This window comes from Perna viridis, chromosome 14 (assembly GCF_037379345.1).
Source record: "Perna viridis isolate PV_CMFRI_1.1 ecotype Kerala chromosome 14, ASM3737934v1, whole genome shotgun sequence".
Lineage (NCBI taxonomy): Eukaryota > Metazoa > Mollusca > Bivalvia > Mytilida > Mytilidae > Perna > Perna viridis.
The window spans coordinates 5,480,531-5,498,363 of record NC_142458.1 but is presented as its reverse complement, the minus strand read 5'-3'; the positions used below and the strand labels follow the sequence as shown (position 1 = coordinate 5,498,363).

Below are 17,833 nucleotides of genomic sequence, written 5' to 3'. Positions count from 1 at the left end.
GTACGCCCTCCCCTTTTCAAGGAAAAAAAAGAAAACTATCGCAATCTACCAAATATTGTATTGAATATGACAATTTTTATTATTCATTCATTAAACAAGTCATACTGATTCTCGTAATTACGCCTCCCCTTGATAAAATCCTGGATCCGCCCATTATCTGTAATAGAGAAATGTAACGCACGGACGGATTATTGCAATATAGAGAGGGTATACATTTATTCTTATACTAAATAATAAAATAGACAGAATGCATATTGCAGCGGGTACTGGGACATTTATATCCCACATTTTTTTACAATAAAAATAAAATAAAAATTCCAGTCGTGTGCTCGGTTTAAATCTGATCTGTCATAGCGCATTGACGACGTTAGACCACAAATATTCATTTAAAGATGAATAAACTCGCTAATCAAATTCATAGCGTACTAGTCAATTGAAAAGAAATTTAAAGAGAATTATTTTGAACTTTTAAAATGTTGATGTAAATACCGATTTACTTTTATCAAAATGCATTTAACGGTTTCAAAGCCAAGTACGTAATTTTTATATTCATTTCAATACATAGAAAATTTACCCTGTATCATCGAATCATATTCCGTTCTTGCTTCAATAAACAAAAACTCGCTCATACGTAAATTTAAAAATGTCGTGAGCGCTGATGTTAATAATTCCTAATTTGTTGTGTAATATGTTAATTATTCATACTGGTTAGATTTGAACTTGACAAACTTTTTGATAAAAGCGCTATATTTCTTTTTTTTTGCGGAATGAATATCCTTCTCTGTGCTTTTGTTTTATGGTTATTAGTTAAGGAGGTAATCGGAACGGTAAGTTACTCTGTGCTTTTGTTTTATGGTTATTAGTTAAGGAGGTAATCGGAACGGTAAGTTAATTACGATTAATTAAACAATCAACCAATCAATCAATAATAATCACAAATGTAATTTGTCAATCAAGTTAAATGAATCTTATGGTACATTTTAAAACAAGATTTCAAACCTTTGCTTAATCCACCATTCCAATTTTATACTTTTACCACATCGGAAACATAGTGGCTAATTTTATTTTTTTTTTGCAAATTCATCTATAGTTTGGTATTTCCCTCTGATTTATGATTATGAGTTCGGTAATTTTGTTATTTCCTTCATTCAATAAAAAAAGCGATATAATTTTGCAAGAAATTTTAAAACATGTCACCCAACAAACGTAGAATGAAGTATTTTTATTTGTTTATAGAAACAACACTACGATAAAATCCGACTGATTTTGAATTTTTACTATTAAAGGGACCCGAAAAGGGGGAGGGAACAGAAGAAATTTAAAACACTAAATGTCCTTCTATCGTATATGTATAGTCCCCCTTTTTTTCCAAAATACTTTGATCCTTTGCAGTAATATTCTTCTTCTCTCTAGTTCGTGTAGTCGTTAAATCATTTAACAATTATAGAATTTCAAGGGTTTTAATATATTAATCAAGTTAGTTCATAAATGTTAAATCTGGTACTATTGACTTATGTCATAATTTCATTTAATTAACCTGTTCAAATGTACACACTTCTATATAACTGACGTAGAAGTCGCGCGCGTAGCCGGGAAATAACATCACGAAGTGGCAGAATCGCTCTTGATCAACACAAGTATTAAGTTCATTCAATTACGATCAGTGCTGTGTTAAAATTTTGTTTATTTCGATAACATTGGTGACAGGTTTTCCCAAATGCCGATGATGATCACATACTTCGATATCGTGTACTTCCACTAATTGCACCATCAACATATAGAGAACTAATGTCATATTTACTCTTTTGTTCCGGTGAACACTCTTTTGTAGGGAATATTTCAGATGCGGATTCATGCTGGAAACACAATTTTGCAGGAAACCCCCCTAAATAGACTTAAATGTCCTTCATCACATAGCTTGCCATTAAATTATATTCAAACCCCCGCATTTTGTTAATTTCTTGTACAATTTGGGGTAAAATTAATAGTTTGGAACTCCCTTCTTTTCTGCTGCCCCTTCAAAATCTTTTAATCTGCCCCTGTAAAAGTTTGGGTCCGCCTATGAAAAGTTCAAAATTAAATTTACAACCTAAAAAAAAAAGAATGAACATTTTAATATCATGAGCAAGAATGGTATTGTCTATATCGTAAAGATTTAGTTATGCGCGAATCTTTTGGGGGTATTTATCTAAAATTTGCTTTGCATTTCAAATAGTTTTTACTTTTCATAGAACAAATTTACATTGATTGATTTTGATTGATTATAGTTTAAGGTCCTCTGACAGATTTGTCATGGATTTCAGGACAAGAACTATTGACAAATCTATCAGGTCCTCGGGTGTCTTTTTTTTGTGCTAGCTCACAGGAGCAACAGTCCGCAGGTAGGCTTGCCACTGCTCGTACACATTATTCTGACTCGAGAACCGAGCCAGTCAGTCGTCACTATATTCCCGAAAATACAAAGTGCTTGGCGGAGAAGTAGATAAGCAGTTATAACCAATGTCAAAGTTTTTGTACATGTACATGTATGTGCGTCGGTCGGGGATCAAACCCACGACCTCTTACACTCGAGGCGAGCACGCTATCATGTTTCAGTAAATGCAACTTATATTCAGCCTACTTGTATTTTATGCTAAAAATATGCACGAGTGTACTTTTGCGCGATTTTGAGATATACTTCGTAGAATTACGAATTCATCCTCCGCGTTAATTGTCTGACCTTGAAAGTGGCTCGTGGGTTGCCCCCTATTTTTGGAAATTTTGGTTCAGTTTTGGTCAAAATTATGGCAGAAAGTAAGCAAATGATAGCCTTTATCCTTTGTTAATTTCTAGATCGATAATTTACTCTAACCTCTTGAAAATATTCTGGATCCACCCTGACACTGCTCGAACTTATAATTACCGAGATACAAATGTACATACTGTAAAAAAAAATATTTTTGCAGATATTTTTTTCTCGTTTCATGATATCAAGTCGATTTTACTGTATTTTTTTCGCAACCAACACTCTATTTTACATGTATTCCACGAAGAAGGGACTTTATTTCCGGCGATTTTTTTGGGGTAAATTTTCCATGCTCTAGAAAAGAACGAAAATACCCAATGCATTTGTATATACTAGTATATCCTATTAACGGTTTCAGGCACCCAGCATAACAAACCTCCCAACAACAATTAACATATTGGAGAGTCAAGCCGCAGATACTAGCACTGCCCTCTTTACAATAGCCGTGAATGATGCAGACCCTTTCACGTGCTACATACAAACCGTATCGCCAGCGCCCTCACCACCGGCATTTCTTCTAGATGGAGGTGAGTTTTTGTTTTGTTTCATATGTACTTACATAATGTGGGGGTATCAATTTGATTAGTATTGTTTACAGTTTTTTTCTAGTTTTATTCAATATTGTACATGCAATGTTTCCAAAGCTTGTCTTCACGTTTTCAGTTCATCCTACTTTTATTTACTTTGACCACGTGTTCATACTGAGTGCTATTACTCTGAACTTTTATAGCCTGACTTATTCGATCTTTTTTTACATGATTTTAGCCTCTACTAAAAGTCTATGGTTATTGAAGCTAATGCTGAATAAATATCGAAACTGACTTCATTCCATTTGTAATGGATATGTTAAATTTTCCAATAACATTTTTCACCCGGTTCTACGGAGTTTGCCATATCTTTATAGTTGCAGACAAAACTATGAATATTCAGCTTTTTTAGTAATATTGAGTATTTGAGATTCTACATGGAGACAATATATGTGTGTTTTCTTAATGTCGGTAAACAGCACCCCTTAAAGACGTGAATCTGTTACAACCGTTTGATCACATATTACAGACCATATAGCATGCTACATACCGTATTCACCATGTCGTCGCTACTATCGAATTTCATTTATACTATTATTTCATAAGGAAATTGTTTGTAGACAAAACCTATTGATTAATTAAATTTCTAAACATTATCTATACTAAATATTGCTGTACATTTTAAAACATGTTTTGTTCTTTTTTGTTTATTTATTTTGCTTTTGTAATCGACCGTCCTTTAATTCGACATCTTGTCTTATCTTGTTATTTGTATTTGAATATATTCAGCCTATAAGTTCTACCTGAGCAACAATCCAGGTTTCGACGCAAGTGTCATTGATACCTACACTGTGACTATACAATGCGACGACAGTACTGGAAATACATCAACAGGCGATATAATTGTCAAACTGACAAGCAATCAGAGTCCTGCAATTTCCGGTCTACCTACTACAGCAAGTATTTCCGAGAATGCACCGATAGGGTATAAGGTTTATACGTTGACAGTGACCGACTCTGAAACAAACCCATTTACTTGTGAACTGACACCAGACGATGGAACCTTCAAAATTCATAATGTTGCTTCGAGTAAGTGCTCATAATATTTAACATTAAATGACTTTTTTCTAAGATCATTCTTGATGGTTGATTATCTTGCTACATATGAGAGAAAGTAACGCAACGATATATTAACATTGCGCGTTTCGTTAGTGTTACTTGAATTTCAGATTCCGGTATATACATGTATTGAGCTTAATTTGCATTTTGTTATTATTCAAATTTATTATGAACATCATAATCATTTTTTGTTTCTACTCTAAAGGAGCCCTGTGGAAAATAAATTACATTTATCACACAGCTAATTTAGTGCTTCACTCGTAGAAATGATTACAACCATTCTTTTTTCCCCCTATTTTTTTTTCAGATCTTGAGGTTCAACTTGAAGTTGCATTACCGGACACCAATACCCGCACCCTTAATATAACCTGTAAAGATAATTGGGGAGGATCGTGGGGCATTCTTACTGTTACTGTCTTGGCAAACAGGCCTCCATCATTTACCGGTCTTCCTAAAACCGTGAGCGTGTCTGAATCAGCCGCTGGAGGCACAAATTTGGATACAATTGTAGTAATGGACATGGACAACGGTCCGATAAGCTGTTCAATAGCCCCATCTATCCCGAACTTTGAATATGACTCCGGCACAAGTAAGATATCATTTTATAATTTCCACCTTTTTTTCAAGGCGGGAATCAATAGGAATATGCTTTCCTTCGCCCTTCGATCCCCATTTTTCTCCACACAGTCTTTATTTTGTATTTGACTAACTTGGAATTGGCATACACTAACGTGACAAGGAACACGCTTTACAGTCAAACTTGTCTAAAGTGACCTTTCCAGAAAGAGGAAAATCATGGTCATTCATAATACAGGTGATCCTTACATACAGGTAATTTTCACTTAAAATGCACTGCATGGGGATATTTTTGTCATAGGTCATTGCTAAAACAGGTTTGACCGTATTACTTTTCGGGTGCGTCGAAGTCAGGTTAAAATCATGCAAGCCGGAGGTTTTGAACTCCCTGCACTTACCTGCACACATCTTGTTGATTGCCTTAAGTCGCTTTTAATTCGAAGTGTATTACAAAACAAAAAAATCGTAATAGACCCCTTGACGACAAACGCGAAAGAATATACAAGCGAATACCGGGTGCCGAGATTTACAAGAGAATAGGTAATCTTTTATGCTCCGAGGAAACATAACAAAATATATAAAAATACATGTTTTAATAATACAACACTTCATAATAATTTGCACGGATGTTTATTGGAATATATTTCTTTTTGTGTGTTTTACATGTCTGTAAATATAGCCACATTGGTAACTTTTTTTCCATATATATTGCAATAGCAAGAGGGGTGCTACCGTTCGCTGTCATTTCGATCGATCGATCAATCGATCGGACGAGAGTTCAACGTGTTTGGTCAATTGATAAAAGTCATAAAAGACTTTTCCATGACGAGGTAATACTTCGTTTTTGGTTGTCATTAGATCTTTGAATAATCTATACGTTTTTTTGGTATCTCGAGTAGTTTTGAAGACATTTACTAGTATATTATCATAGTTAATAAAATAATAGTTAAATCAATAAAAATATCTATATTTAGGTATAGAGTAGCACGTTTGAATTGCACCAATTTTCAGCAAGGATAAATTGGTTTAAAAATACATTAATTAGAATATCAGCTGTAAAGATGATATAGGGAAAACATAAATGTAAATACAAAAAAACAAACAAAACCAAAAAAACAAACAAACAAAAAAAAAAAAAAAAAAACAACAAAAAAAAAAAAAACAACAACAAAAAAACTAAAAACAAAAAACAAATAACCAAAAAAAAAAAGAACGTACATTTTCGTCTAAAAATATTAATCAATTAAGATTTCGGTTGGAAATAATGATTTTATCTGATGACGTTCTTGTCTTTTTATTAGCACTAAGTTATTGTTGGAATAATTAGTTCAAAAACATAGTGTAGAACTTTGTCATTTTGGGATTTAAACAGTGTGAAATTGTTTTGTTTGGATCCGGAATACTACCATCACATCTGCGATTACTTCAAATTAAAACATTACAAAAAATTATTTAAGCTGCTCTTTCCCGAATCTTTGATTAACTTTCTACTTAAGATAATTACAATTCATTTCCTCATAGATACATATATTATTTAACAATGTCTCATCATCAATATATACATAATATATTTTTTATCCTGTTATATTAATAGTTTTGTGCGTGTGTACATTTTTAAAATAAAATTTTAAATTGCATATCCCCTGAGGAGCCTGAAGAAAAAAAATAATACGCATGACGCATGACTCAGTAAACACTGAAATTCAATCCGCACCATATAATCCATCAAAGCTGTTTGAAGAAAATAAGCAATGTATCAAAATTTACTTAATTTCATGAGACAAATAAGTAAAATGAACAATAAATACAAATATTTTGAATGTAGTAAAGTCGATTTTAAGGACATTAAACGTTTGAATTTCGCGAGGAAGGTGAAAGCTGACTTGTTTCTGTTTGGTATATGGCAGTAGAGTTCAGGGGTGAAATTTGTGCACTAGTTTCTTTGGGATTTGAAATATTTGTTTGAGATTTTTTAAGAAGAGGAGGCAGTTGTATAGGCAGATCTATAATGTAGTGTTCCTCCGATTCATTATCTTGGGGTTTAGGCAGTAATAAATCCAAGACCATAACAGTTTCCTGGTCATTTGCCTCTTCAAGAGTTTTATCATATTGTAATGCTTTAATTTTAAGTGGGGACCAGTTTATGTTAAATTGTGACGGACACTCTGCCTCCGAGTCCGACATGACTGAAATGACGGGAAGTCATCTGCTAACTGATAATGAATCAAATCTGAACGAGATTTGGGATTTGCCATATATATGACGGTGAAAAAAACTATATAAAAATCTAAAAAGAAGTATACATTAAACGGTTGCGTTTATCTTGTTCCGTTTTCACCTTTAGTTTATTTTTAAATATGTTTGTTGAGTACATAGGGGCAACACTTTCGCTTTACCTGTGTATAATGATGTTTTGTATGAGGGTTTCCTCGTCATTCTTGAAAAATAATTGGAGGCCTCGGTCTGACATTTTCATCCCGGTGGGGTTGTTGTCTCTTTGACATATACACCATACCTATTCTATTTATATCTGATAAAAAGAGGCTAAAATGCAAATACATCTTATCAAAATGTCATTGCAACCAAATGCACAATTATTTTTATTTTTATTCCTGTGTATGGAGTGTCCATATCACAACTCATACGTTATGCCAGAGATTGCCGAAACTACGCAGACGTTTTGTATCGCGCTAGAACTCTAACAAATAGGCTTCTGGAACAGGGTTATGTTGCTACAAGATTGAAGTCATCACTACAGAAGTTTTATGGTCGTCATCATGAACTCGTGGATCGTTATGGTGTATCCATCAGCACATAGAGAACTGATTTATTCAACGGGTTATAGTTTTCCTTTCCTCGTTTGTCTACCCCGGACTGACTTTTTATGAGCAACTCGGCGGGTGTTTCTAGAAAACAGAGGACACTTACCCTACCGGTGCACCTGGTCCTTGCCCCCAGTTTTAGTGGAGTCCGAGTTGCTCATTTACTTTTGTTACTTTGTATGTATAATTTTAGTTACTTTATGTTCTTTGTTGTGTATGTCTGTTTTCCATGTCTGGTCTTTGTCCCTGGATTACAATTACATTCTTTTGATTACCGCTATAACCTTGGTTCCCTTGATTACTCTTTAATAAAGATATCTTCTATTTTACAGACAAAATCAACTTGGCTGCCAGTCATAGTCTTAATGCTGCCACCCAATCATCATACACTATTACTGTCACGTGCTCAGACGGTAAGGATTCCACAGACGAAAAAATTACCGTTAATGTTTTACAGAACGCAAGACCGGCGTTTGCTAATTTACCGGCAACTGAAACGGTGGCTGTCGGTACGACGGTTGGAACGACAGTAAGAACCTTAACGGTGACAGATGCTGAAGGTGACGCATTCTCTTGTGATATTGACTCACAGACCCCGGATGATGGTACTTTAGGAATACTCTTTGATTCTCCAAGTAAGCGAGTTTTGGTTAAGTGTCAGTCTTGGTAAGAATCAAGCAGTGTGTGAAACATGGTATGAAAAAAATTAAACACCGTTTTGAAAGGTTGATTTGACTCTTTGAACCGTCAGAATCAAGGAAAAAGACAAGATTTTCCATATAAGTTTGTTAAAATGAGGTATTTTAATTTCATCGAATTGCACTGAAAATGAACGAGAATTCATTTTTGAACAATTAACAATTTTTTGAGCAAATCCAGTGATGCAGAGATCAAATAATGGTTCTTTTTTAATAGAGAAAGCATTCTTGAATGGCATTATTTTGTCGGATCAGCGGTTTTTTTGACATGCATGTTTCTAGTTTTTCCCATTTTGCCTGATTTTGAAAAAAAATTACCCGTATACAGCCAATGTTTTTTTTTCAGTTACTTTAGTATTTTTGAACTCACAAAACTAACATTTAACACCTTAATGCAGCAGTAGATCATTTTGTTGAATTTCAAATTCAGAATTAATCATTAGGCCGACGTTGATGTGCCCATGGAGGTGTTGGAGACTACACGGCCTGTCAGAGTACATGCTTTTTTTTTACTGTCTTCATTTTAGATTACAAAGTGACACTTTCAAAGAGTATCACAGCCTCACACACTGTCGATATCAAATGTGCCGACAGCTGGGGCTCAACGACTGAAACTCTGACTGTAACAACCACGCCTAATCAGCCTCCGGTCATATCCGGTCTACCAATTGCTGTTTCCGTAAATGAGGGTAGTGCAGGTGGAACCACTGTATATACTATCACTGTGACAGACACAGATGCTTTTCTGTGTGACATTTCAAGCAATCCAGCTTCCACAAACTTTGTTATTGACCAAGTTACAAGTGAGTCTGTGTGGTAGAGCTTTGATTTGCTGTACTGTAATGAGTTCGAATTATTGTGAATCTGGGTACTAATTAAGACGGTCCTTTTTTTTCGATTATCCCCAGTAAAGTCCTAAGAGTCTTTTTTCCTGTCATGCCGTTGCAGTTTTAGATAAAATAAGTATCAATATCCATATGTATCGAACCTTTTCCTTTAGAGACCCTTCTGTGCTAACGTTGGGGTAGTCGATGAGCATGCGTAAAGCATGCTCAATATACACTTCCGCGAGGAAAATTTTTTTGTTCTACAAAAGCCCTACTTCGCAGAAGTGTATGTTGATTATTCTCACCAACTCACCACAAATGGGTCTATTTTCGAATCGGCTGTATATAGTGTCCATTTTCCTTAAAAAAGCTGTCGCTATTATGATATAAAGTAGTTTTATTCGAATAAGGTAGTTCTGTCAATGTTTCAATTTTTGTAAACTTAAAAAAAGAAACTTTGAAATTGTATGCTTTACACAAATCTTTTTTTCTTCTTTAAGATAAAATTGAATTGTCTGACAGCCACGATCTGAAGAGTGGCCCGAACAGCTACGATATAACGATTACATGCACTGATACCGGATCTGGAAGTTCTTCTGGTGTTTTGGCGGTAAATGTAGACCGGAACACACCACCGGATATAACCAGCTTACCGGCTTCCGGTTCTCTAGTTGCTGGAACAACAGCGAAGACGAAGATTCATGATTTAGTGGTTACAGATGCTGAAAGCGATTTTTATACATGTGCCGAGACAAGCGTTCCAGCAGGTCCATTCTCGTTGCAGTTTGGAACAGGTTTGTTTTCAACTACATTGATATGGTCAGATCTTTGACTTCATAGTACAAAATCCATTAGAATACTAACAACACTATTCCTTCCATTGTGTTTTAACACTGAACTTAAATGTCTTTCTCATTACGATGGATTATGTACCACACAGTTTTGTGTACATCTGTTCAAAGCTAATCTGCGTTCAATACAAAAATCAAACGAGTTAATCGTTTTTCAGCATACGAGCTATATCAAGATGCGAATCCAGCGTACACCGCTTCAACATACGTCATAAGTATAACATGCAGTGATGAATATGGTTCCACCAGTAAAGATTTTACATTTACCGTTGACCCAAATACAGATCCGGCAATATCTGGAATGCCAACAACTGTTACTGTTGACGAAACTGAGACTGCACCACGTGACCTTTACACAGTGACAGTGACAGATGCTGAGGATCATACTATTACGTGTTCCGTGACATCAGTTCCACCTGGACCATTTTCAATGGACCAAAACCCATCAACACCGTGTAAGTGGATTTATATTAATAATCTTTTATCACAAAAAATGTTCACATTATTTGTGTGTACCTAGAAAAAGTAAAGTTTAATCTCTGGAGCTAATGCTAAATAAAAAGGAAAATCAAGAATAAATACAGTGACATCTGTCAAAACCAAACACTTTTTGGACTTTTTAGTTCGGTTTGGACACACTTTCCGTTTACTTAGATCAAAAATACTTTTAAATTGATACTATGGAACTTGAAAAACTGTCTGGTTCAGACAGGTTTACGGATTGATTAGGCTTCGGTTTAGACTGGTATCAATGTACATGTAACTAAAAGCGTGGTAGTTAAATCACTTGTAATATTACTGCCCTGAACTGTCAATTTAAAAGCGTAATCAAGGGAACCAAAGGCTATAGCGATAATCAAAAGAATGCAATCCAGGGACAAAGACCAGACATGGAAAACAGATTTACACAACAAAGAAATTAAAGTAACTAAAATCATACATACAAAGTAACAAAAGCAGATAAGCAACTCGGACTCCACTAAAACTGGGAGCATGGACCAGGTGCACCGGTAGGGTAAGCGTCCTTAAAGGATTCAGATCAAGAAAAAAGGAGGAATATTGCACAAATATTTTAGAAAATCTTGTTTTGATTGTACAGCTTACAAAGTTGTCTTGGACGCAAATGCTGTGGACAGTTTAGACGCTGTGACAAACCCAAAACACATAGTTACAGTCACATGCACTGATTCTGCTGGCGGAAGTACGTCTGGTACCCTTACTATCGATGTAACCGAGAACAAAGCTCCTACCGTAAATAACCTACCGGACCATTTTGAACTAAGCGAGAACTCCGTCTTAGAAGCTGAAATTTGGAATCTGGGGTATACAGATGCAGAGGGGGATACGGTAACCTGTGTAATAGATACTAATCCAGCCGGATCCCCTCTAGATTTACGTGAATCAGGGACGCCTAATGGTTTGTTTGCATTTTATTCTAATCATGACAAACAGTTTTTCTCAAAAATTACCATTTATGAAGAAAAACAATTGATTGTCTTTTAATACTGCATCTCTTTCAGAATGAAACACTTGTTGACGAACTTCCACTAGCTATAACTATGAAACAATGGAGAAAGCCAATGTCGCGAGTTTATCTACCAAAAGTAGACATTGGATTGATGAATATGAATACCACTGAATAAATTTAGGTTAATGTAAATGTTATGAAACGTGACATACGCATTTATTGTTTGAACTTTTAACGTGAACGCACAACGTGTGTTATTTGAAGTCTCGCATAATCCCGTTGGTCGAGACATCAGCATTAAGTAAATTGTTATTTCAATACTAATTGCTCCGCCCCTCGAAGGCAAAGCCTCTAATCATATTACATATAACAATACTATCATATAGAATCAGAGGATTCATCACGAATCTCAGAAATTCCATGTCTGTACGACAATAGGGTATTGATTACAATTGAATAAGATTGTTACTTTAGCTAAACTATTTCTTCATTGATATTTTTGTGTTTTATAGATTCAGTTAAATTTCATATTTTTATTTTTTAAAGATTACAGATTGTGGATTCAGTCAAATCCAAATCTTAACTACAGTGATGTTCAGTTGATAGAAGTGACCTTCACCTGTACAGACCACTATAATGGGCGCACAGGAAGGAGTTCAAGTGGCGTCCTCTACATTGACATTTTAGAAAATCGGCCACCAGTTTTTACTAGTGCAGGTAAAAATATACTTTCACGTGTTATTTTTTTTTTTTTATTATTAGACAAAATTACAGAAGGTGAGCTCTTTAAATAACTGAAAATAATACTAGACAACTTGTTTCTGCTTTGAAAATTTTGAATCCTGAACGTGGTTTTTATTATAAGCATTAAGGGGTAACCTTACTCATTTTCCATTAACTGGTACAAATTGTCTTTCACTATTTCTACTTTTGATTGTTCTGGTAGGCGGCTTGGGAGAAACCAATAGGGTATGTAAGTCTCGGTCTATTTTCATTTTCTTTACCGGAATTGACCACGTAGAACGTATTGAAAACCGAAGACCAATCAACATTTTATGTTTACTTCCGGGTACTCGAAACGCTGTATAACAATGCAAAATCTTCTGTTTTATGTTTTTTCTTAATACCTTTATCATGTAGAAAATAAATATTTGTTATTTTTTATCGTTTTGTTTACACAAAAGGATGTTTTGCCCTCAACACTGAACTCGACGCTCTCTAAATGACAAGTCTCCATGCTTTTGAATGGTAGACTAGGACCTAATCTCGTGAAATCACGGGATCACCTGATGAGACTTACATACCCTATAGGTACTAACCAATAATGGTACATGAATATGTGGTACAAGTTGAACGAACTGTACGTGTGAAATTTTTGTTTTCTTTTTTGCAGCTGCTATTACACAAAATGCTCAAGCCACACCAATAAACACAATCTTTCATCAATGTGTAACGACAGATGAAGATGTAGATGATACAAAAACATACAGCATGACAATTACACCTGACACCGGTAGTTTTAAATTTAATCCAGGTGAGCAATGTGACAGGAGGAATTTGTCAATTTTTGTCCTTGCATTATATATTTGATATCAGAGATTTTGTACATTTTTTATTTTAAAACTACCCCTACCTTTTATTTTTGGAAAATATGCAAAATTTTCTGGTAATTGAGAAACTTGAAGATATGATTAAAAAGTACTTACTCTTGCTATAAATCAAATTATAATTTAGAATCAATTAAGTACCAATTTCTTTACTGAGTTGTTCACCTTTTGCGAACTTTCACTTAAGAAAACCGCATTATTTCGGCAGTACACAAGATAAACAATATCACTGAATATCAAGTTAGTTTAGTTTTTGTTTTCGAACAATATTTCAAGGGTTGGGGTGATTGTTAAGAGTTAACTCAACGGTACCAAACCAACCGAAGTTGCAAATACATGAAATGAAATAATTATTAAAAATATAATTGAAGACAACTTTAGTAACAGTTCTTGACTTTTCATAATAACAGTAAGAATCATTGCAGTTTGGGTATGCTGTGGAAATGAAAGTTTTTACTTAATTATTTATAAACTTGGAACATAAACCATAAGTACTGCATTAAACCTATCATTTGTTAAACCATCCAAAAAGGAAGATGTAACTGATAAAAAAGCGCGGAAAAAAATCGTGTAAAGCCCGGCTTTTCCCTTGGTACATTTTTTATCATTCCTTTTGACTATTGCCTAGAATTATCAGTTCAGTAATTTTGTGATTACCCTTCATCGAAGACAAAGAGAGAAACGGAAAAACAAATATAATTAAATCATTTATTATTTTATCCAGCAACCTGTGAATTAAGTGCTACTCGGGATCTAAAGTATGAGTTGGAGAGTTTCTTCACGGCAACAATCACTGCTGATGATGGAAGAGACCAAACGGTCCAAACTCTTGCAATAACTCTTACCAGTAAGTATACTATTTATTTAAGGTTCCGGCATCAATTACACAAAAAAGTCGTAAATGTAAAGATAGTCGTTAGTTTTGATGTCATAATAGGTCAAAATATTGTGATATCATAACTTACGACTAGTTTTATGATTTTGTTTGTGAAAAGGACTGCAAATGTACAAAATTTGAAATAATACATACATTTTTTTAATTGTTTAAATATATAACTTTTTGGCGAATTTGTGTTGAAATTGCGAACTATACTGCAAATTTGTGTCGATATTGCGTTTTTTCTCTTTCTTCTCTCTATGAAATGAACTTGTGCTTTAATCTTTGAATTTAAATAAAATGTATTTGACTCTTCATATTTATTAGAATTAACAGTAAACTTTCTTAATCAATTAAATATAGATAGAATGTGTAACAATTTTATTTTTTAAAACTTTTTTTATACAGCTTTATAGGTTAAATTTACTCTCAATTCTGAATCAATTAATTATAGATGTAATGCATTACAATTTTATTTTTTTAAACCCTGTTCATGCATGTACAGTTTCTTTCTTAAATGAACAGTATTTGTTATATTTCTTATTTTTTTTATATCATATGCAACAGACTTGTTTCGTTTAAAGAGTAATCAAGGGAACCAAGGTTATAGCGGTAATCAAAGGGATGCAATCCAGGGACAAAGACCAGACATGGAAAACAGACATACACAACAAAGAACATAAAGTAACTAAAATCATACATACAATGTAACGAAAGCAAATGAGCAACTCGGACTCCACTAAAAACTGGGAGCATGGACCAGGTGCACCGGTAGGGTGAGCGTTCTCTGCTTTTCTAGAAACACTCGCCGAGTTGCTCATAAAAAGTCAAGTCTGGGGTAGACAAACGAGGAAAGGAAAAACATTATTTGCACCATGCGTCGTCGCAAAATTTGATTGTTATCACTTCAAAATATGTTTTTACTGCCTGTATAGTCGCTGTTGTATATTTTAAAGCGGATGTAATATCTTGTACATATCTTGTTACTTCTGAATAATGGTACAGAGATTCAAACAATTCTGTGCCTAAGTGTTGCCTGGTTATTGTGTATGTTACTTTATAATTACAAACACCGAAATATATATATATAAGGGTCTGAAAAATTCCCAACGATGTTAGAACTGTCAAATTTGCGTTCCCTCCGTGGGACTCGAACTCGTACCGCTCTGACATCTATGGCAACACCGCCTGCATTAAGTCCAGCGCCCTAGACCACTGGGCCAGCTAGGCTAAATTAAAATATAGCTTTTGCTGGCCGGGTTATTCCTATTAGTTCATGTTATCTTCCCTGTATCAATTTGATCCGATGGAGCAGTGTAGCAAATAGAGTCGTCACATTCTGAGACGTTTATATAATATTGATTTGTTGTTACATGCATCATTAATTTGATCCTCTATCCTACTTATTAACATCTAAATGAACTGTCCCGTACTACCATATAGCGTGTACTAAGTTACAGCCCTAGATTAATCCTACGAGGAGGAATGACCCGGCTAGCGAATGCTATACTTTTATATAGCCTAGCTGGTCGAGTGGTCTAGGGCGCCGAACTTTGTACAGGCGGTGTTGCCATAGATGTCACAGCAGTATGAGTTCGAGTCCCGCGGAGGGAATGACCAAAAATTTGCATCGCAAATTTGACAGTTCTAACATCGTTGGGAATTTTCAGACCTTTCTATATATAGAGATAGATATATGTTGTACTACTTGCTGCAAAGATATGACACTACATTTATATTCAATGAAAATTATAATTTTTGTCGCGACTTTTGACATTCGAATTGTTTACTACATTTGTGACATCTTTTTTTCTCTTTAAAAGTGACGATGAATTAAAACCGTTCCATGGTTAAATACACATTTTAGTCTATACCAAACAATGAACTATTGAAATGAAGGAAATACTTGGTAGTTCCACAATAAATGGTATTACAACACATAATATCAATAAAATATAAGTCTACAAAAACTTTTAAATTTCAGTTTATCATTTATCATTCGTACACATTCCGCCTTCATAAATCACTAGTTTTTCTAATCATTTTTGTGAAATTACAGTCATTATTTTTATTTACACAAAGAAAATGAAGCTTTATAACCACCCATTATGCATTTTTAAATATTTGTAAGTTGGTCATTATCTCAATACAAACCGACTCCTCTTTATAGTCAATGCCGCAAAGGTTTCAATTGAATCTTTTAAAATTGATACATACGACCTAAAGACGCTATTATAAAATTTTATGTTATGAAACCACAAGTAACCCCAAGATCAAATAACAAAGATTTATATAAGTTCTTACTCTGACATGTTTTACGGGCTGCCTCTTGCGGCTATCTGTCCAAAGTCACAAGGCAACTCAAAAAGCTATTACGGTTTTGAATGATTCTTGGCATATTATTTGGTTGTTTTTTTTATGGAAAAACCCCATTTTTGTTTTAGTATACTTCTAATTGTAGTAGCCCATTTCGTCCTACAAAATAATGGGTTGTTCAGCAAGGGAATTGTGAAGAAGCGAATCTGCTTTATGAAAAGGACTTCATGATTGAGTTTTTTACTAAAACAATAAAGTATAGACTAAAGAAATTTAAGTTGATGAAAAAGAGAATGTTATATATATCTTATGATTTTCACGCAAGTTTCACATGATTTTCACCTGGATTGAGTAAAAAACTTTGTGACAGAATTCACGTGAAATTCGTGTTAATCGAGCCTAAATTACTTGAACTTCTCGTGAAGTTTTCACATGAAATTCGTGTAAAGTGAGTTTCACATGAAAATTACAAGTTGATTTGAATTTAACATGAAGCTGGATGTCACGTCAACATTTTTTTTGCCTGTGTATATATTATAAATGTTTACGTTCAGTCGTAATCAGAAGACTTTAACCTAAGTTAAATATACGAGATGATTTAGAAAGAAAATCATATACAAATTACTGAAGAAGAAGTATCAAGCTATCGAGTTGTTCACCAAGATTTACCGAATTCTGTCAAATCAATGAATATATTACTTATATAAACTTTTGGCTTTTTTTAGAGGATAGGTGATCCGTTGTGTGGAACACTTTTCGCGGGCAGTATTTTCTTATACATTTAATACAAACATAACAAAAATGTAACCTATTTTAAGATCGTAGATAAATAATACAATTTTGTAAATTTTCTGTCAAGTGTCGGGATAAAAACATATTTTATTTTTACTAACATGTATTTTGTTTTTGCTCATTTATATTTAAATCCTGGTGAGTTTTGTTTTATCATTTAATCGTTTAACACACACATACACACATTAGCTGAGTATTGATGTAAAAAATTACGACAACGAATAGAGTGTGATTTTGAAATTATCACGCACTAAAAAAGTTAGTTTTGCAAGTGAAGTTTGAATGCACATAATTTTTCAAAATGTACGATTGATTTGTCACATTTGAAGTCAAATCGTAAACAATTTCACATTTGTTTTGGAAGTAATTGAAAAATAAGTAAATTTGATTTCTAAATCTGAATAAATAAATCTTTATTTTTGGTGTTATGAGATTATAAATTTGATTAAATTGTCAAATACCTTAAATATACATTTAGTATTTGTAGATAACCAAGAGTATACATTTGTACATAAATCACAATTTAAACACAGGCTTATTTATTTTTATTACATAACCGACTTTTTGT

The 17,833-nt window shown here is 34.0% G+C and overlaps 1 protein-coding gene across 1 annotated transcript in view; it reads left to right on the top strand.

Moving 5' to 3' along the window:
• The first annotated feature begins 630 nt into the window (after window positions 1-630).
• Window positions 631-17,833, top strand: part of LOC148597885 (cadherin-23-like) — a 28,371-nt gene continuing 11,168 nt past the window's right edge. The window contains exons 1-12 of the mRNA XM_088560908.1: window positions 631-827; window positions 3,144-3,312; window positions 4,102-4,401; window positions 4,739-5,020; window positions 8,162-8,464; window positions 9,055-9,330; window positions 9,855-10,148; window positions 10,364-10,660; window positions 11,305-11,622; window positions 12,220-12,390; window positions 13,067-13,207; window positions 14,005-14,127. Of these exons, the coding sequence (XP_088417034.1) occupies window positions 768-827; window positions 3,144-3,312; window positions 4,102-4,401; window positions 4,739-5,020; window positions 8,162-8,464; window positions 9,055-9,330; window positions 9,855-10,148; window positions 10,364-10,660; window positions 11,305-11,622; window positions 12,220-12,390; window positions 13,067-13,207; window positions 14,005-14,127 (2,734 nt within the window). The 5' untranslated portion in view covers window positions 631-767. The remainder of the gene's footprint in view (window positions 828-3,143; window positions 3,313-4,101; window positions 4,402-4,738; window positions 5,021-8,161; window positions 8,465-9,054; window positions 9,331-9,854; window positions 10,149-10,363; window positions 10,661-11,304; window positions 11,623-12,219; window positions 12,391-13,066; window positions 13,208-14,004; window positions 14,128-17,833) is intronic.